The sequence below is a fragment of the Carassius auratus genome, chromosome 1 (genome assembly GCF_003368295.1).
Source record: "Carassius auratus strain Wakin chromosome 1, ASM336829v1, whole genome shotgun sequence".
In the NCBI taxonomy this organism is placed as follows: Eukaryota; Metazoa; Chordata; class Actinopteri; order Cypriniformes; family Cyprinidae; genus Carassius; species Carassius auratus.
In genome coordinates, this window is record NC_039243.1 from 10,682,301 (window position 1) to 10,702,870 (window position 20,570).

At 36.1% G+C, this 20,570-nt stretch overlaps 1 protein-coding gene and 6 long non-coding RNA genes across 9 annotated transcripts in view; all 7 read right to left on the reverse strand.

Annotated features, from left to right (window-relative positions):
• Positions 1-5,713: 5,713 nt before the first annotated feature.
• Positions 5,714-20,570, reverse strand: part of LOC113109348 (myb-like protein U) — a 972,647-nt gene continuing 957,790 nt past the window's right edge. The window contains exons 34-45 of the mRNA XM_026272968.1: positions 19,771-19,901; positions 9,010-9,061; positions 8,753-8,922; positions 8,457-8,578; positions 8,263-8,324; positions 7,691-7,833; positions 7,570-7,615; positions 7,274-7,455; positions 6,959-7,080; positions 6,779-6,840; positions 6,391-6,631; positions 5,714-6,162 (exon numbers count right to left, since the gene is read on the reverse strand). Of these exons, the coding sequence (XP_026128753.1) occupies positions 6,067-6,162; positions 6,391-6,631; positions 6,779-6,840; positions 6,959-7,080; positions 7,274-7,455; positions 7,570-7,615; positions 7,691-7,833; positions 8,263-8,324; positions 8,457-8,578; positions 8,753-8,922; positions 9,010-9,061; positions 19,771-19,901 (1,429 nt within the window). The 3' untranslated portion in view covers positions 5,714-6,066. The remainder of the gene's footprint in view (positions 6,163-6,390; positions 6,632-6,778; positions 6,841-6,958; positions 7,081-7,273; positions 7,456-7,569; positions 7,616-7,690; positions 7,834-8,262; positions 8,325-8,456; positions 8,579-8,752; positions 8,923-9,009; positions 9,062-19,770; positions 19,902-20,570) is intronic.
• On the reverse strand, positions 9,916-10,455 carry LOC113110056 (uncharacterized). Its single transcript, XR_003293049.1, has 3 exons — positions 10,396-10,455; positions 10,065-10,223; positions 9,916-9,960 (listed from the first exon to the last, which is right to left on the reverse strand). It is a non-coding gene; the product is annotated as an uncharacterized LOC113110056 (long non-coding RNA).
• On the reverse strand, positions 10,893-11,427 carry LOC113110096 (uncharacterized). The gene is made up of 3 exons (XR_003293058.1): positions 11,371-11,427; positions 11,040-11,198; positions 10,893-10,938 (listed from the first exon to the last, which is right to left on the reverse strand). It is a non-coding gene; the product is annotated as an uncharacterized LOC113110096 (long non-coding RNA).
• On the reverse strand, positions 11,850-13,324 carry LOC113110123 (uncharacterized). Of its 2 annotated transcripts, none has more exons than XR_003293077.1 (3): positions 13,299-13,324; positions 11,993-12,151; positions 11,850-11,889 (listed from the first exon to the last, which is right to left on the reverse strand). It is a non-coding gene; the product is annotated as an uncharacterized LOC113110123 (long non-coding RNA). The 2 variants fall into 2 exon arrangements; XR_003293076.1 differs by lacking the exon at positions 13,299-13,324 and adding an exon at positions 12,324-12,383.
• On the reverse strand, positions 13,787-14,330 carry LOC113110091 (uncharacterized). The gene is made up of 3 exons (XR_003293057.1): positions 14,271-14,330; positions 13,940-14,098; positions 13,787-13,836 (listed from the first exon to the last, which is right to left on the reverse strand). It is a non-coding gene; the product is annotated as an uncharacterized LOC113110091 (long non-coding RNA).
• LOC113110040 (uncharacterized) lies at positions 14,755-19,266 on the reverse strand. Of its 2 annotated transcripts, none has more exons than XR_003293045.1 (4): positions 19,256-19,266; positions 16,199-16,260; positions 14,914-15,072; positions 14,755-14,812 (listed from the first exon to the last, which is right to left on the reverse strand). It is a non-coding gene; the product is annotated as an uncharacterized LOC113110040 (long non-coding RNA). The 2 variants fall into 2 exon arrangements; XR_003293047.1 differs by lacking the exon at positions 19,256-19,266 and adding an exon at positions 18,285-18,303.
• Positions 18,610-19,158, reverse strand: LOC113110153 (uncharacterized). Its single transcript, XR_003293086.1, has 3 exons — positions 19,099-19,158; positions 18,768-18,926; positions 18,610-18,667 (listed from the first exon to the last, which is right to left on the reverse strand). It is a non-coding gene; the product is annotated as an uncharacterized LOC113110153 (long non-coding RNA).

Here is a 20,570-nt window from a genome sequence, read left to right on the forward strand (position 1 = left end):
TACTTTCTTTAGTTTCCGTGCTACGAAGCCCCGCATGTCACCTGTAGGAGAAAAAAAAATCTGTGGTGACGGTTTTGCAATCCGTCCCCTCAGTTTATAAACCGTACTCACTAATTCATAAACTGTTTCCTCGGTTTAAGAAACCGTGCCCACGAATTTCCAATCCATGCCCTCAGATTTTGTAAACCGTAGGCCACCCATGGTTTTTTTAATCCGTACCCATGAATTCATAATCCGTGCGCATGCTTTCACAATCCGTTCCCTCGGATTTGTAAACTGTAGCCTACTCGCGGATTCATGCAGCAAGTTCCTACGTGTTAACATACAGTTTTATTGAATATTATTATGTGGAATAGGTTTACAGCAAAGTGTCTTAAGTGATTCTCTATCATGTGTAGTAAGAGGTGGAATACAACGCATGAAAATCTGGTTAAATTTGTGATAATCTTATCACTTGATTATTATTGTACAATAAACCTGGCATTGTGACTGACTGACTGACTGTAAGTCGTTTTGGATAAAAAGCTTCTTGCATAAGCTGTATAATATATAAAAATGATAAAAATAAATAGTTTTATATATATATATATATATATATATATATATATATATATATATATATATATATATATATATAATTTTTATTTATATGCTAAATAAATGAGTACACTTGAGACAGTAAAATGTTTGTCATAAAAATAATTCATGAATGCTTTATTTTTAAATAACCTTTGACAGTTTTGGAAATGCTTGTGTACAATTCTTTCTTAACATGAAGCCTTATTTTTGTGATTTTATTATACTAAGCTCCACCCACCTCCGGTGGGGGCGGAGCCACAAATGCGTGTCAGTTTACAAATCCGAGGGAACGGATTGTGAAAGCGTGTGCACTGATTATGAATTCGTGGGTACGGATACAAAAAAACGTGGGTACGGTTTACAAAATCTGAGCGCACTGATTGAAAATTCGGGGGCACGATTTGGTAAACCGAGGGAACAGTTTATGAATTTGTGAGTACGGTTTATAAACTGAGGGGACGGATTGCAAAACCGTCGCCACGGATTGATTTTTTTTTCTCCTACAGGTGACGTGCGGTGCTCCGTACTTTTCTCTGCGCCGTATTACTGATTTCCTTTACCCGGGCATAGATGTCCATCCATCAATTATGAACATTCAACCGCAAACATGAGATGCAAGCGGTCGCGAGAGCGGATGGGAGAATGGCGCATGTTTTGTTTTTTTTGAGCAGCTGGGATGGTGCCCCCTCTGGGAGTTGGTGCCCTACGCAGACTGCGTACTCTGCGTATAGGGAGCGGCAGTACTGCTTCTATGCCCCACCTTGAAACGTGTAAATTTTTTACAGAGCTCATCATTCTTAAAAAAAAAAAAGAGGTTTACGCTGATTGGCCAGTTATCCAGTGTGTTGTGACTGGCTGAATACCTCAAGCATGTGATGTAAATGTTAGCCCCTTACCAGACAGTCATGCCATGTGTACAGGCGCCACAAGATAAAACCAATAAAACCCATTACAAATGAGACATTTGTTGCATCCAGTTGGGACTTAATTATAATTACTTAAATAGTTTTTTTTACATATTGCGTTGCTACTGTACACAATTCGCGTTTGAATAATCAGTGGCAAATTTAAATATGTAAACATCCTTACAGACTATGAGTCAGAAGTGCCAGACTGTCTTTGCAAAGTTGGAACTGGCCCACTTTAAAGAAACAGCCTTTGAGCACAGATGTCAAAGAATGCAAAACAAAGTAGTTTCGCTTTCACTACAAAAAACACTGCTTCTTTCACAGCGGGCTTGAGTGAGCAGCAGCGGGTGGGCTAGAATGAGGAACGGTCGGTGGATTTGAATAAGGAGCAGCCCAAGGACTTGCTGCAACCACAAGTGATTACCCTGGGCTGGACTCTGATTTGTCCATGGTGAAAGCTGATCTGGTGATCCACAGCACAAAGTTGATGTATTTCTTCAGCGACCAGCAAGGATCAGCTCTATGCATGACAAGGCAGATATTGTCCTCTTTTGGAAGGAAAAACAATGTAGTTTCACTTTCACAATAAAACACACAGCATTTCCACAACATGGCAGCAGCGGCAACAACAATACTACAGCGAGAAAGTTACGCCTTCTTTCTTTGCATGAACATTTGGGCGGTGTTATGCAGATCTTCCCACACAGTGACATAGACATGACCTGTTTAAAAAAGCAATTCAAGAGGGCGTGGACAATCTTAACTTTTATAAAAAAAATATGTCTCTTTGGATTTGAAACTTTAGACTTTAGCAACTTTACAGATCTTCTTTATGCGCCAAGAGCTTGTAACAGTCCAAAGAGAAAGGAAAATTTTAAATCACATCATTTGACCCCTTTAAAGCTTCTTCCAGTGGCACCTTTTCACAAAACCATAGGGGGAGTTGGGTGGTCAGTGGCACCATGACCATTCAAAGAGGCAGATGCATTCAGATGAGTCATCGATTAAAAGGCGGTGTTTTGTTCAATTGCTCGCTGACTGAATTATAATTATTGTTATAATTATTGAATAACGCAGAGTCATAGTTAATTTCAGTGTTACGCAGCATGCACAATACAAGGAAATGGTCGCTAATATCACCACTTTGAGGTACGATATCTATATCAGTAAGATCGATTCCATGTGATATAATTATAACAATGTATTTCACCAAATTTCTGAAATAAATTTTTTTTTTCTATATCTGATGCATCTTTAAAACCTAAAACGTAAATTCCGTAGTTTATTTTTAATTAACCTGATATTGGATACTAAATATTGTTGGCTCATGTGAAAATTAGTTTGTTCCTTTATTGTTCCATGCTGATGGCCGTGCAGGAGAGTTGGAGCGGGGCTCTTGTCAAAGAACATCTCCAAGGCAATATGAGTTATCTGACTAGTGAGTAAAACCTCAAACATTCAAAAGTTTACCAGATATATAAAAAAAAAAAAAAAATCTAATAAATATAAAAAATGTATTTAGTACTGCAGGTCTTACTAGGTATTTGTAAATGTTGAAATGCAAATGAAAGTTTTTCAGTGATTTAGAAGTATTGTATATTTTGTTTGTTTATTTGAACATGTAAATAAAATAAAAAAAAATACAAATAAAAATGTATATACATACAGGCATGCATACATATAAAATTAAAATAACAACCAAATAAAGTCATTTACTTCTCAGCACAATCTTTCCATATTATTGTAACCAATTTAAATGAGAAATTCTCATGTTCAAAAGGAGTAGGAAGAAGTTCATAACAAACTTTTCAGGTCCTACCCCATTTCTCAATTTTTATTCTTTAATTAAATACAAAACAATTTGATGCTTCACTTATATATACACATCTTTACATACATCCTATATCTACCTACCTTCTGTTCACATAAACCTATACATAGATACAGATGCATACACACACACATTCCCATTTTTCCTTCTTTCTTTTCCATCTATGTATAACAAATCAAATAATAACACCTCCATACTGTACTTAACATGTAGACCAATGAACCTGTATACAATACTATCACCTCAAGTCCTTTTCATATTCATTTAATATATTCAGTTTAAATAGTCTTTTAAAATCACTTATTGTTGTACATGATTTCATCTCCTCACTGCAGCTGTTCCATACAATAACTCCTTTGGTTGTGATGCATTGATGTTTAGAATTTGTTTTTATAGATTTCTTTTTAAATACAAATGTTCCTCTTAAGTGATAATTGCTCTCTCTCATTTGAAACAACCCTTGAATACTGTTCGATAGCTGTTGATTATTTATTTTATACATAATTTGTGCAGTTTTGAAGTCAACAATATCTCTGAATTTTAATGCTTTTAATTTAATAAACAGTGAAGTAGTTGGTGCTCTATAGGTGGTTTTATTTACAATTCTTAAGGCTCTCTTTTGAAGGATAAATATTGGTTCAGTGTTGGTTTTGTAAGTGTTTCCCCATACCTCCAAACAGTAAGTAATGTAAGGAAGTATGAAGGAACAATACAACATATACAATGTTTGCTGATTTAATAGGTAATTGATTTTATATAATATAGCAATTGATTTTGATATTTTAGCCTTAATGTAATGTATATGTGGCTTTCAACATAATTTTTCATTGATTATTACTCCCAAGAATTTAAGTTCTTTTACTCTTTCTATTTCAATATCATTTATCTTAAGCTTTTTGTTTACAGTTGTAGCACGATTACCAAAAATTATAAATATAGTTTAACTTAAGTTCAGTGTTAGTTTATTTGCATCAAACCAGCTCTTCATCTTTTGTAATTCATTTTCCACTGTATCCAAGAGTTGTTCCAGATTTTCTCCAGAACAGACTAAATTAGTATCATCAGCAAACAAAATGGTTTTCAGTGTTTTTGACACCTCCCATATATTATTTATATACAAGTTAAACAACAATGGTCCCAACACTGACCCCTGGGGGACCCCAAAAGTAATTTTCTTTGACTTTGAAACATGGTTTTGCAGTTCAACATATTGTTGTCGATTATATAAGTAGTTTTTTAACCAAGAAAGTGCAGTCCCCCTAATTCCATATTTGTGTAATTTCATAATCAAGAAATTGTGGTCTACTGTATCAAATGCTTTCTTAAGATCCAAGAATATCCCTACTGCATATTTTTTTTTGTTTGATTGCTGTTGTTATTTCTTCCACAAATTGAACAAGTGCATGAGAGGTTGTCCTATTAGTCCTGAAACCATATTTCTGATCACACAGTATATTATGTTTAGAAATGAAGTTATCAAGCCTTTTGGAGAATATTTTTTTCTAATATTTTTGAAAATTGAGAGAGCAGTGAAACAGGTCTGTAGTTTGAAAGTGTATGTTTTTCACCAGCCTTATATATTGGTATCACTTTTGCCATTTTCATTTTATCTGGAAAAACCCCCGTTTTCAAAGATTGATTACATACATGCGTTAAAGGTTTTACAACACAACCAATAATACTTTTTACAATAAACATGTCAATACCATTCCAGTCAGTTGACTTTTTACTATTAAATGTTTTAACTATCTCTATAATTTCATTTTCATCAGTTTTCTTAACAAACATAGATTCATTAATATTTACATTCTTGCTTATCACATCATTTATACTGCCAGTCTTTGCAAACCCCTCAGCTAAGCCTATATTAACCATTTGTGCTGTATTTTCTGTCGACAATTTGACATGCAGTTTTTATAAGCCTACATTTGCCCTCCCAGTTTTATGTAGGCCCACTAACTTGAAAATTTCTGGCCTCGCCCCTGTTCGTTACTATGAAAAAAAATATGTGTAAAAGTGCACCCTGAGGGCCTCAGCTGTATATTTGTATGTACACCTACTAAGCTTCTGTTACCAAGCTGTACCAAGTGTATATAATTGAATTATTTAAAATTGAAATAAATTATTATGATTAAATCTTCAGAAACTTTCTATATGAACAATAGAATGAAATGCTGATAGTTTTCAATGCTGTTGTTTTTTTTAGGTGTGCCTTTTAAATTGTTCACAGAGAAGTCAGACAGCACTGCAAAATGGCTGACACCCAGTCTAGTGAAATGGGACTGGTGGGATGGGCCCAATTGAATTTTCAAACATATTCAAGCATAAAGCTCTGTATAGTATATGTTTAAAAAAAAATGGATACAATAATGTTTTGATATTGTATTGTTTTATTATTATTATTAAATTACAGCTTTTAACTACACAGTCTCATAATATGAATTGTGGAATGGTCATCAGGGTAAAATATATTATTTTAGATAAAGATAAAGTACATGAAGTGTAAATAAACCCATTCTACATTTGTCCCATAACATTAGATACATGCTACCAAATAAATCTTTCATTCAGTAAACAAGATTATCATTACTTTACATAACATCATTTTCAAATAAATAAAATAATTCCTTAAATAGTTTTTTTTTTTTCTAAATCACAGTTGTATCACATTTGGAGATGTCCTGTATGCCCAGCAATACAGGAAAATTAATACACTTTTAAGCATTTAAAGTTTGTTCTTGAATATCTCTAGAAGAGACTGTTTCGAGTGGTGTACTGCACATTGTATGACCGTCTTCTGTGCCAACGTCTTCTGATTGCTGCACAGCAACCACACAGCAAACACTAAACACGTACACAGACAAAGTGAGAGTTAGCATCATGGAAGGGAATGTTATACACTTTAAACTGCTTTTAATCAGCTGTACATTATAAACCAAATAAAAGCAGATTTAAAGACAGATTTAAATCTATTTTAAGACAAAATAGTAAAGCTTGCATGTTAATCATTAACGTCATTAATCACTTTACTTCCGATGCACATATTTCACATTCAGTCATCATAATACTTACGCAAAGAAGAATCCAGCAAGGTATAAGCCCGATGATAATAGCACAGGGGACAATGATAGCCACAACCCAAGCTGCATTAGTACTGTTGTTTGAGATGGTAGTGTGCAGAATTGTGGGGTAAAAGGTGGTTGGAGCGGCTGTTGTAGTAAGTCCGAGCAAAGTTGTGACCAAGCTGAAACTACCGATGTCACTGTCTGTAAAAACATACTCTACATTGGCCTCAATCACGGTGGAATTACCCCTGTGCAGAAATGTAAATGTACAATTAGAAATTAAGCCAAATAAATAAACTGATCTTACCTTCCCTCACCCAAAATGTACTCATTTAATATATATATATATTTACATACATACATACATACAGTGCATATACTGAGCCAGAACTTACTTGAAAACTATTTGATTGAAATTAAAGTCAGTAGTTGTTGTTTTATTTAGGATTGTGGATACCTGAAATGCAGAAATACATTTTTATTGATTAATTTTTGTATATTATAATGGTTAATGTGACTGAAATAAAATAAAATAAAAATTCTCTTTTCTCAGTTTCTCAATGTCTGTAACTCACAAATGAATTCATATATTTCTGGATCACTTGGTAGGTCTCATTCCTGAATTCAAGGTTCTGAGGCATGGACACATTGCTGATTTCAAATCCAAAGTTAAGGGAGAAGGAGTAATCATCAATTTCTTTAGAAAGAAAGCAAAAACAAAACAATAATTAGTTATGGAGTGGAAATATGCGGACAATGAAATTTCACTTATCCATTGAGGGATACTGATTTTATTGCAAAAGAAGCTATAAAAGCTTACTACATAATGTACACCATTTGCATTAAAATTTTATATGCACCATGAAAAAGACAAAGAGAGAAAAACTCACTTGTATAGGTGACATTTACAAAGCTCACAAGTTCAGTCAAATCTTTTGTTGTAAGGTCTCGTTTAGTTCTCATTTTCATTCGATTCAACAGACTGTTTGCTAGATTTAAAACATCAGTCTGACTTGGTATAGCACCCCGTGTTCTAAACACAAGCTTGATGTATATGATCACCTTCCCAAGCCTGCAACAGATGATACATTTTTTTATTTGGAGAATTTATTTCATATTACCATTCATTTTCAAAAGATGATAATAATAAAAAATGTAAAGAGAAAATTAATTATTGATCTCTTACAAGTTCGGTGGAGAAGGTGTTGTCAGAGTGCTGGCTGTCATTAAAACTGTCAAATAATATAATGATTAGTGGAGAAGAATCATGCTTTAAATTATAGTATGGGGTATTTATATTGCAAGACATATAAAGTGTGACATAGCAGGTGTGGATGTGGTAATACCTTCATTCGCTTTGAATATTTCCTTGACAAAGGTGCTATTTGTGTTCAAGTCACTTTCTGAGAAAACATACTGAACACTGGCAAGAATCACTGTGCTATTATCCCTGTGTGGAGATTCAAACATGCAAAGAGGAACAAAAGTGGTAATCAAAAAAACTTACATCATAAGCCATTTACTCACACCAAAAACTACTCAATGATAAAAGTACATTTTGTACCATCATTAACCTCAGATAGCACATCTGCAACCTGTCTGTTAAAGATAGCTTAATCTGGAAAGCATCTGCTGTGTAAAAACATCTGATAGATGTCTTTAAGATGTCAGTTTTACATACATTCTAAATCGTAAACATCCTAAATATATTTTTGAAACACCTGTTTGACATCTGATAGGAAACATCCTATAGACGTATGGTAGATAAGCAAGAACTCTAAAAAATACATTTTGCATATGCAAATAAAGATGTCAAATAGACGTCTCTGTGATGTAGATGTGCTATCAGGGAAGACATTTCTTCAGATTCAGAACTTACTTGAATTCAACATGATGGAGATCAAACTGAGAAGCTGAGGGGTCTTTTAGGATTTCGTTAAGCTGGAGAGTGGAGTAATAAATAAAGAGAGTAATGTTTATTAATATTAAAGTTAATGTGATTAGAATAAGGCAAATTCATTTTCTTGGCAAGTATTTTTGGAAAACCATTAAGTAAAAGTGTCTCCAACTCACTAATCCATTTATAGTGCTTTTGATTGAAGTGTAAGTTTCATTCCTTAGTTCAATTTTCTCAGACATGGATATATTGCTGATTTCAAATCCAAATGTGAGAGCATAGGATGTATCATTAATTCCTTTAAACAAACAACAAACAATTATTACTTGTGTGGTTATATGTTGGTGGCAAAACTGTTCATTAAAGGCAAGCTACTATAGGTCAACACAGTATATACTGTATACAACACAAATCTCATATTCAGAACAAAAAGTAGCCAAAAAGGAGACAAAAAAAAAAAAAAAAAACTCACTTGTATAGGTGACATTCAAAAGGCTCGCATCCTGGGTTCGTGTTGAGAATTCTTTAGTGCTGTAACGTGGGCTAATCAAAGATTTGGCCAACTGTAGAATGCTGGCTTCACTTGGTATTTGGCCCAATGTGATAAACACCAATTTAATATTTATATAAACTTTTCCCAACCTACCAAAGATAGAATAACAGGAATGTAAAGACAGATTCAGAAAATAACTGGCCTTTACAAAATGACAATGGAATCATGGCTCTTACAATGTTGGTGGAGAAGTTGTACTGGTTGTCAGAGTGCTGGCTGTTGTGAAGACTGTAAAATGAAGTAGTGATAAGTGGAGGAGGCTTGCAGTTACAATATTTGGTGGTAGTGGAGCGACACATTTAAAAAATAAAATAAAAGCATTGTTTGATTTAAAGTTTTGACAAACCTGTCAATGAAGTAAGGGCCTGAAGGAAACTGACTGGTTTTATTAAATCAGTATCTTGGAAGTTGTATACCATAATGCCCTCGATCTGATTTAATGTACTCCTATAGAAAAACAACAACATCATACAGTATCTGTTGCATACAGTATCAGGACATAACTGAATATGCACAGATCAGTCATTGAGAATTTCCTAGGAAATGTATTTATTTATTTTAATGTTTTAATGTGAGAAAAAAATATTATAAAATAGACTCATCATACTTGAAGTTTGATGATTTGGGTTGTAAAGTTGGACTTCCAGGTTCATTCAGAAGAGTGTTCAGCTGAAGGGGGAAAATTAAACAATTAATAAGCTTCTAGAGAAGACTGGCATTGAACCTAAGACGTATTATACTGTTCATTTTTTTAAGTTTACCGCATTATTGATGGTATCTTGCACTTGCTGGGTGGTTTTGCCTCTAGACACAGGGTCCTCTGGCATGCTGATGTTAATCACGTTGAAAGTAAAGACCACAGCATAGGAAGTTTCTGAGATTTCTATTTGGAAGGAAATTAAAGCCCATTATACATCATTGTATAACATAATCACATTTAAAATCTTTTGAAGGGAAAATTATGACACTTACTCTCATAGGTGATATTCAGCACCTTCACCGATTCATTGAGCTGTGACTCTCTGGAATGACGGAGAGTATTGATAGCACTGAGGACCAGAGATTCACTGGGCACTGGAGATAAGGAGTTGAACACCAGCTTGCTTGTGACCACTGCTGAACCAGATCTGTAAATATAACCACTTTTGTTTAATGTACATCCATTTTTTCTATTGAAATTATGACTTGTACATTTATGATTTCTCTAAAAAATAGAAAAAACAAATTTTACATGAGGTTGGGAGTAGTAACAGAAACACTGGCTGTTGTTTCTGGAAACACTGTTGTAGTGGTTGGTTGACGTAGCTCATTGAGGAAGCTGACTGGTTGTATGACATCTCCATCCTGGAAGCTGTATTCCATCTTGCCATCAATCTGGTTTGAAGTGATCCTGCAGAACAAACAAAATGTGTTGTTAAAGGACTTCCATCCATATTGAAACATAATTCAAGGAAATTGCACAGCCGACACTACTCCTACTACTACTAAATGATTTGGATTAATTTAATAAGCTAAAATATATGGAGACAAAGTGAAGATTGAAATGTCCATTTGCATCTTACGTGAAGTTGGCGGTCTTGGGTTGTAAAGATGGACTGCCAGGTTCATTCAGAAGAGTGTTCAGCTGAATGGGGAAAATCAAACCATTAATAAGCTTCTGGAGAAGACTGGCATTGAACCTAAGACATATTATACTGTTTATTTATTTTTTTAGGTTTACCGCATTATTGATGGTATCTTGCACTTGCTGGGTGGTTTTGCCTCTAGACAAAGGGTCCTCTGGCATGCTGATGTTAATCACGTTGAAAGTAAAGACCACAGCATAGGAAGTTTCTGAGATTTCTGTTTGGAAGGAAATGGTAGTTTGAGGATTTGTCAAAAGCCCATTATACATCATTGTATAACTTAATCACATTTCAAATCTTTTGAAGGGAAAATTATTACACTTACTCTCATAGGTGACATTCAGCACCTTCAACGATTCATTGAGCTGTGACTCTCTGGATTGACGGAGAGTATTGATAGCACTGAGGACCAGAGATTCACTGGGCACTGGAGATGAGGAGTTGAACACCAGCTTGCTTGTGACCACTGCTGAACCAGATCTGTAAATATAACCACATTTGTTTAATGTACATCAAAGTTTTGCAATAACATTCTTTCTTTAATTATTTTATTGTTCTCAAAAAAGCAATACAACACTTACATGAGGTTTGAAGGAGTCACAGAGAAACCAAATGTTGTTTCTGGAAACACTGTTGTAGTGGTTGGTTGACGTAGCTCATTGAGGAAGCTGACTGGTTGTATGACATCTCCATCCTGGAAGCTGTATTCCATCTTGCCATCAATCTGGTTTGAAGTGATCCTGCAATACAAACAAAATGTGTTGTTAAAGGACTTCCATCCATATTGAAACATAATTCATGGAAATTGCACAGCTGACACTACTTCTACTACTACTAAATGATTTGGATTAATTTAATAAGCTAAAATATATGGAGACAAAGTGAAGTTTGCAATGTCCATTTGCATCTTACGTGAAGTTGGCGGTCTTGGGTTGTAAAGTTGGACTGCCAGGTTCATTCAGAAGAGTGTTCAGCTGAACGGGGAAAATCAAACAATTAATAAGCTTCTGGAGAAGACTGGCATTGAACCTAAGACATATTATACTGTTTATTTTTTAAGTTTACCGCATTATTGATGGTATCTTGCACTTGCTGGGTGGTTTTGCCTCTAGACACAGGGTCCTCTGGCATGCTGATGTTAATCACGTTGAAAGTAAAGACCACAGCATAGGAAGTTTCTGAGATTTCTATTTGGAAGGAAATTAAAGCCCATTATACATCATTGTATAACATAATCACATTTAAAATCTTTTGAAGGGAAAATTATGACACTTACTCTCATAGGTGATATTCAGCACCTTCACCGATTCATTGAGCTGTGACTCTCTGGAATGACGGAGAGTATTGATAGCACTGAGGACCAGAGATTCACTGGGCACTGGAGATGAGGAGTTGAACACCAGCTTGCCTGTGACCACTGCTGAACCAGATCTGTAAATATAACCACTTTTGTTTAATGTACATCCATTTTTTCTATTGAAATTATGACTTGTACATTTATGATTTCTCTAAAAAATAGAAAAACAAATTTTACATGAGGTTGGGAGTAGTAACAGAAACACTGGCTGTTGTTTCTGGAAACACTGTTGTAGTGGTTGGTTGACGTAGCTCATTGAGGAAGCTGACTGGTTGTATGACATCTCCATCCTGGAAGCTGTATTCCATCTTGCCATCAATCTGGTTTGAAGTGATCCTGCAGAACAAACAAAATGTGTTGTTAAAGGACTTCCATCCATATTGAAACATAATTCAAGGAAATTGCACAGCCGACACTACTCCTACTACTACTAAATGATTTGGATTAATTTAATAAGCTAAAATATATGGAGACAAAGTGAAGATTGAAATGTCCATTTGCATCTTACGTGAAGTTGGCGGTCTTGGGTTGTAAAGATGGACTGCCAGGTTCATTCAGAAGAGTGTTCAGCTGAAGGGGGAAAATCAAACCATTAATAAGCTTCTGGAGAAGACTGGCATTGAACCTAAGACATATTATACTGTTTATTTATTTTTTAGGTTTACCGCATTATTGATGGTATCTTGCACTTGCTGGGTGGTTTTGCCTCTAGACACAGGGTCCTCTGGCATGCTGATGTTAATCACGTTGAAAGTAAAGACCACAGCATAGGAAGTTTCTGAGATTTCTGTTTGGAAGGAAAAATGGTAGTTTGAAGATTTGTCAAAAGCCCATTATACATCATTGTATAACTTAATCACATTTCAAATCTTTTGAAGGGAAAATTATGACACTTACTCTCATAGGTGACATTCAGCACCTTCACCGATTCATTGAGCTGTGACTCTCTGGAATGACGGAGAGTATTGATAGCACTGAGGACCAAAGATTCACTGGGCACTGGAGATGAGGAGTTGAACACCAGCTTGCTTGTGACCATTGCTGAACCAGATCTGTAAATATAACCACATTTGTTTGATGTACATCAAATTTTGCAATAACATTCTTTCTTTAATTATTTTATTGTTCTCAAAAAAGCAATACAACACTTACATGAGGTTTGAAGGAGTCACAGAGAAACCAAATGTTGTTTCTGGAAACACTGTTGTAGTGGTTGGTTGACGTAGCTCATTGAGGAAGCTGACTGGTTGTATGACATCTCCATCCTGGAAGCTGTATTCCATCTGTCCAACAATCTGGTTTGAAGTGATCCTGCAGAACAAACAAAATGTGTTGTTAAAGGACTTCCATCCAAATTGAAACATAATTCATGGAAATTGCACAGCTGACACTACTTCTACTACTACTAAATGATTTGGATTAATTTAATAAGCTAAAATATATGGAGACAAAGTGAAGTTTGCAATGTCCATTTGCATCTTACGTGAAGTTGGCGGTCTTGGGTTGTAAGGTTGGACTGCCAGGTTCATTCAGAAGAGTGTTCAGCTGAACGGGGAAAATCAAACAATTAATAAGCTTCTGGAGAAGACTGGCATTGAACCTAAGACATATTATGCTGTTCATTTTTTAAGTTTACCGCATTATTGATGGTATCTTGCACTTGCTGGGTGGTTTTGCCTCTAGACACAGGGTCCTCTGGCATGCTGATGTTAATCACGTTGAAAGTAAAGACCACAGCATAGGAAGTTTCTGAGATTTCTGTTTGGAAGGAAATGGTAGTTTGAGGATTTGTCAAAAGCCCATTATACATCATTGTATAACTTAATCACATTTCAAATGTTTTGGAGGGAAAATTATGAAACTTACTCTCATAGGTGACATTCAGCACCTTCACCGATTCATTGAGCTGTGACTCTCTGGAATGACGGAGAGTATTGATAGCACTGAGGACCAGAGATTCACTGGGCACTGGAGATGAGGAGTTGAACACCAGCTTGCTTGTGACCACTGCTGAACCAGATCTGTAAATATAACCACTTTGTTTAATGTACATCCATTTTTTCTATTGAAATTATGACTTGTACATTTATGATTTCTCTAAAAAATAGAAAAAACAAATTTTACATGAGGTTGGGAGTAGTAACAGAAACACTGGCTGTTGTTTCTGGAAACACTGTTGTAGTGGTTGGTTGACGTAGCTCATTGAGGAAGCTGACTGGTTGTATGACATCTCCATCCTGGAAGCTGTATTCCATCTTGCCATCAATCTGGTTTGAAGTGATCCTGCAGAACAAACAAAATGTGTTGTTAAAGGACTTCCATCCATATTGAAACATAATTCAAGGAAATTGCACAGCCGACACTACTCCTACTACTACTAAATGATTTGGATTAATTTAATAAGCTAAAATATATGGAGACAAAGTGAAGCTTGAAATGTCCATTTGCATCTTACGTGAAGTTGGCGGTCTTGGGTTGTAAAGATGGACTGCCAGGTTCATTCAGAAGAGTGTTCAGCTGAATGGGGAAAATCAAACCATTAATAAGCTTCTGGAGAAGACTGGCATTGAACCTAAGACATATTATACTGTTTATTTATTTTTTAGGTTTACCGCATTATTGATGGTATCTTGCACTTGCTGGGTGGTTTTGCCTCTAGACACAGGGTCCTCTGGCATGCTGATGTTAATCACGTTGAAAGTAAAGACCACAGCATAGGAAGTTTCTGAGATTTCTGTTTGGAAGGAAATGGTAGTTTGAGGATTTGTCAAAAGCCCATTATACATCATTGTATAACTTAATCACATTTCAAATCTTTTGAAGGGAAAATTATTACACTTACTCTCATAGGTGACATTCAGCACCTTCAACGATTCATTGAGCTGTGACTCTCTGGATTGACGGAGAGTATTGATAGCACTGAGGACCAGAGATTCACTGGGCACTGGAGATGAGGAGTTGAACACCAGCTTGCTTGTGACCACTGCTGAACCAGATCTGTAAATATAACCACTTTTGTTTAATGTACATCAAAGTTTTGCAATAACATTCTTTCTTTAATTATTTTATTGTTCTCAAAAAAGCAATACAACACTTACATGAGGTTTGAAGGAGTCACAGAGAAACCAAATGTTGTTTCTGGAAACACTGTAGTAGTGGTTGGTTGACGTAGCTCATTGAGGAAGCTGACTGGTTGTATGACATCTCCATCCTGGAAGCTGTATTCCATCTTGCCATCAATCTGGTTTGAAGTGATCCTGCAATACAAACAAAATGTGTTGTTAAAGGACTTCCATCCATATTGAAACATAATTCATGGAAATTGCACAGCTGACACTACTTCTACTACTACTAAATGATTTGGATTAATTTAATAAGCTAAAATATATGGAGACAAAGTGAAGTTTCCAATGTCCATTTGCATCTTACGTGAAGTTGGCGGTCTTGGGTTGTAAAGTTGGACTGCCAGGTTCATTCAGAAGAGTGTTCAGCTGAACGGGGAAAATCAAACAATTAATAAGCTTCTGGAGAAGACTGGCATTGAACCTAAGACGTATTATACTGTTTATTTTTTAAGTTTACCGCATTATTGATGGTATCTTGCACTTGCTGGGTGGTTTTGCCTCTAGACACAGGGTCCTCTGGCATGCTGATGTTAATCACGTTGAAAGTAAAGACCACAGCATAGGAAGTTTCTGAGATTTCTATTTGGAAGGAAATTAAAGCCCATTATACATCATTGTATAACATAATCACATTTAAAATCTTTTGAAGGGAAAATTATGACACTTACTCTCATAGGTGATATTCAGCACCTTCACCGATTCATTGAGCTGTGACTCTCTGGAATGACGGAGAGTATTGATAGCACTGAGGACCAGAGATTCACTGGGCACTGGAGATGAGGAGTTGAACACCAGCTTGCTTGTGACCACTGCTGAACCAGATCTGTAAATATAACCACTTTTGTTTAATGTGCATCCATTTTTTTCTATTGAAATTATGACTTGTACATTTATGATTTCGCTCAAAATAGAAAAAACAAATTTTACATGAGGTTGGGAGTAGTAACAGAAACACTGGCTGTTGTTTCTGGAAACACTGTTGTAGTGGTTGGTTGACGTAGCTCATTGAGGAAGCTGACTGGTTGTATGACATCTCCATCCTGGAAGCTGTATTCCATCTGTCCAACAATCTGGTTTGAAGTGATCCTGCAAAACAAACAAAATGTGTTGTTAAAGGACTTCCATCCATATTGAATCATAATTCATGGAAATTGCAGCAGCTGACACTACTTCTACTACTACTAAATGATTTGGATTAATTTAATAAGCTAAAATATATGGAGACAAAGTGAAGTTTGCAATGTCCATTTGATCTTACGTGAAGTTGGCGGTCTTGGGTTGTAAAGTTGGACTGCCAGGTTCATTCAGAAGAGTGTTCAGCTGAACGGGGAAAATCAAACAATTAATAAGCTTCTGGAGAAGACTGGCATTGAACCTAAGACGTATTATACTGTTTATTTTTTAAGTTTACCGCATTATTGATGGTATCTTGCACTTGCTGGGTGGTTTTGCCTCTAGACACAGGGTCCTCTGGCATGCTGATGTTAATCACGTTGAAAGTAAAGACCACAGCATAGGAAGTTTCTGAGATTTCTGTTTGGAAGGAAATGTAGTTTGAGGATTTGTCAAAAGCCCATTATACATCATTGTATAACTTAATCACATTTCAAATCTTTTGAAGGGAAAATTCTGACACTTACTCTCATAGGTGACATTCAGCACCTTCACCGATTCATTGAGCTGTGACTCTCTGGAATGACGGAGAGTATTGATAGCACTGAGGACCAGAGATTCACTGGGCACTGGAGATGAGGAGTTGAACACCAGCTTGCTTTGTGACCACTGCTGAACCAGATCTGTAAATGTAAAACGTTTGTTTAATGTACATCCATTTTTTCTATTGAAATTATGACTTGTACATTTATGATTTCTCTCAAAATAGAAAACCACAATTTTACATGAGGTTGGGAGTAGTAACAGAAACACTGCTGTTGTTTCTGGAAAAACTGTTGTAGTGGTTGGTTGACGTAGCTCATTGAGGAAACTGACTGGTTGTATGACATCTCCATCCTGGAAGCTGTATTCCATCTTGCCAACAATCTGGTTTGAAGTGATCCTGCAGAACAAACAAAATGTGTTGTTAAAGGACTTCCATCCATATTGAAACATAATTCATGGAAATTGCACAGCCGACACTACTTCTACTACTACTAAATGATTGGATTAATTTAATAAGCTAAAATATATGGAGACAAAGTGAAGTTTGCAATGTCCATTTGCATCTTACGTGAAGTTGGCGGTCTTGGGTTGTAAAGTTGGACTGCCAGGTTCATTCAGAAGAGTGTTCAGCTGAACGGGAAAATCAAACAATTAATAAGCTTCTGGAGAAGACTGGCATTGAACCTAAGACATATTATACTTTTTATTTTTTTTTTAAGTTTACCGCATTATTGATGGTATCTTGCACTTGCTGGGTGGTTTTGCCTCTAGACACAGGGTCCTCTGGCATGCTGATGTTAATCACGTTGAAAGTAAAGACCACAGCATAGGAAGTTTCTGAGATTTCTGTTTGGAAGGAAATGGTAGTTTGAGGATTTGTCAAAAGCCCATTATACATCATTGTATAACTTAATCACATTTCAAATCTTTTGGAGGGAAAATTATGACACTTACTCTCATAGGTGACATTCAGCACCTTCACCGATTCATTGAGCTGTGACTCTCTGGAATGACGGAGAGTATTGATAGCACTGAGGACCAGAGATTCACTGGGCACTGGAGATGAGGAGTTGAACACCAGCTTGCTTGTGACCACTGCTGAACCAGATCTGTAAATATAACCACTTTTGTTTAATGTACATCAATTTTTTCTATTGAAATGATGACTTGTACATTTATTTTCTCTCAAAATAGAAAACCAAATTTTACATGAGGTGGAGTAGTAACACAGAACACTGCTGTTGTTTCTGGAAAAACTGTTGTGTGTGGTTGACGTAGCTCATTGAGGAAGCTGACTGGTTGTATGACATCTCCATCCTGGAAGCTGTATTCCATCTTGCCATCAATCTGGTTTGAAGTGATCCTGCAGAACAAACAAAATGTGTTGTTAAAGGACTTCCATCCATATTGAAACATAATTCATGGAAATTGCACAGCCGACACTACTTCTACTACTACTAAATGATTTGGATTAATTTAATAAGCTAAAATATGGAGACAAAGTGAAGATTGAAATGTCCATTTGCATCTTACGTGAAGTTGGCGGTCTTGGGTTGTAAAGTGGACTGCCAGGTTCATTCAGAAGAGTGTTCAGCTGAAGGGGAAAATCAAACCATTAATAAGCTTCTGGAGAAGACTGGCATTGAACCTAAGACATATTATACTGTTTATTTTTTTTAGTTTACCGCATTATTGATGGTATCTTGCACTTGCTGGGTGGTTTTGCCTCTAGACACAGGGTCCTCTGGCATGCTGATGTTAATCACGTTGAAAGTAAAGACCACAGCATAGGAAGTTTCTGAGATTTCTGTTTGGAAGGAAATGGTAGTTTGAGGATTTGTCAAAAGCCCATTATACATCATTGTATAACTTAATCACATTTCAAATCTTTTGAAGGGAAATTATGACACTTACTCTCATAGGTGACATTCAGCACCTTCACCGATTCATTGAGCTGTGACTCTCTGAATGACGGAGAGTATTGATAGCACTGAGGACCAGAGATTCACTGGGCACTGGAGATGAGGAGTTGAACACCAGCTTGCTTGTGACCACTGCTGAACCAGATCTGTAAATATAACCACATTTGTTTAATGTACATCAAGTTTTGCAATAACATTCTTTCTTTAATTATTTTATTGTTCTCAAAAAAGCAATACAACACTTACATGAGGTTTGAAGGAGTCACAGAGAAACCAAATGTTGTTTCTGGAAACACTGTAGTAGTGGTTGGTTGACGTAGCTCATTGAGGAAGCTGACTGGTTGTATGACATCTCCATCCTGGAAGCTGTATTCCATCTGTCCAACAATCTGGTTTGAAGTGATCCTGCAGAACAAACAAAATGTGTTGTTAAAGGACTTCCATCCATATTGAAACATAATTCATGGAAATTGCACAGCCGACACTACTTCTACTACTACTAAATGATTTGGATTAATTTAATAAGCTAAAATATATGGAGACAAAGTGAAGTTTGCAATGTCCATTTGCATCTTACGTGAAGTTGGCGGTCTTGGGTTGTAAAGTTGGACTGCCAGGTTCATTCAGAAGAGTGTTCAGCTGAACGGGGAAATCAAACAATTAATAAGCTTCTGGAGAAGACTGGCATTGAACCTAAGACATATTATACTGTTTATTTTTTTTTTTAAGTTTACCGCATTATTGATGGTATCTTGCACTTGCTGGGTGGTTTGCCTCTAGACACAGGGTCCTCTGGCATGCTGATGTTAATCAATTGAAAGTAAAGTAAGACCACAGCATAGGAAGTTTCTGAGATTTCTGTTTGGAAGGAAATGGTAGTTTGAGGATTTGTCAAAAGCCCATTATACATCATTGTATAACTTAATCACATTTCAAATCTTTTGGAGGGAAAATTATGACACTTACTCTCATAGGTGACATTCAGCACCTTCACCGATTCATTGAGCTGTGACTCTCTGGAATGACGGAGAGTATTGATAGCACTGAGGACCAGAGATTCACTGGGCACTGGAGATGAGGAGTTGAACACCAGCTTGCTTGTGACCACTGCTGAACCAGATCTGTAAATATAACCACTTTGTTTAATGTACATCCATTTTTTCTATTGAAATGATGACTTGTACATTTATGATTTCTCCAAAATAGAAAACCAAATTTTACATGAGGTTGGGAGTAGTAACAGAAACACTGGCTGTTGTTTCTGGAAACACTGTTGTAGTGGTTGGTTGACGTAGCTCATTGAGGAAGCTGACTGGTTGTATGACATCTCCATCCTGGAAGCTGTATTCCATCTTGCCATCAATCTGGTTTGAAGTGATCCTGCAGAACAAACAAAATGTGTTGTTAAAGGACTTCATCCATATTGAAACATAATTCATGGAAATTGCACAGCTGACACTACTTCTACTACTACTAAATGATTTGGATTAATTTAATAAGCTAAAATATATGGAGACAAAGTGAAGATTGCAATGTCCATTGCATCTTACGTGAAGTTGGCGGTCTTGGGTTGTAAAGTTGGACTGCCAGGTTCATTCAGAAGAGTGTTCAGCTGAAAGGGAAAATCAACCATTATAAGCTTCTGGAGAAGACTGGCATTGAACCTAAGACATATTATACTGTTTATTATTTTTTTAGTTTACCGCATTATTGATGGTATCTTGCACTTGCTGGGTGGTTTTTGCCTCTAGACACAGGGTCCTCTGGCATGCTGATGTTAATCACGTTGAAAGTAAAGACCACAGCATAGGAAGTTTCTGAGATTTCTGTTTGGAAGGAAATGGTAGTTTGAGGATTTGTCAAAAGCCCATTATACATCATTGTATAACTTAATCACATTTCAAATCTTTTTGAAGGGAAAATTATGACACTTACTCTCATAGGTGACATTCAGCACCTTCACCGATTCATTGAGCTGTGACTCTCTGGAATGACAGGAGAGTATTGATAGCACTGAGGACCAGAGATTCACTGGGCACTGGAGATGAG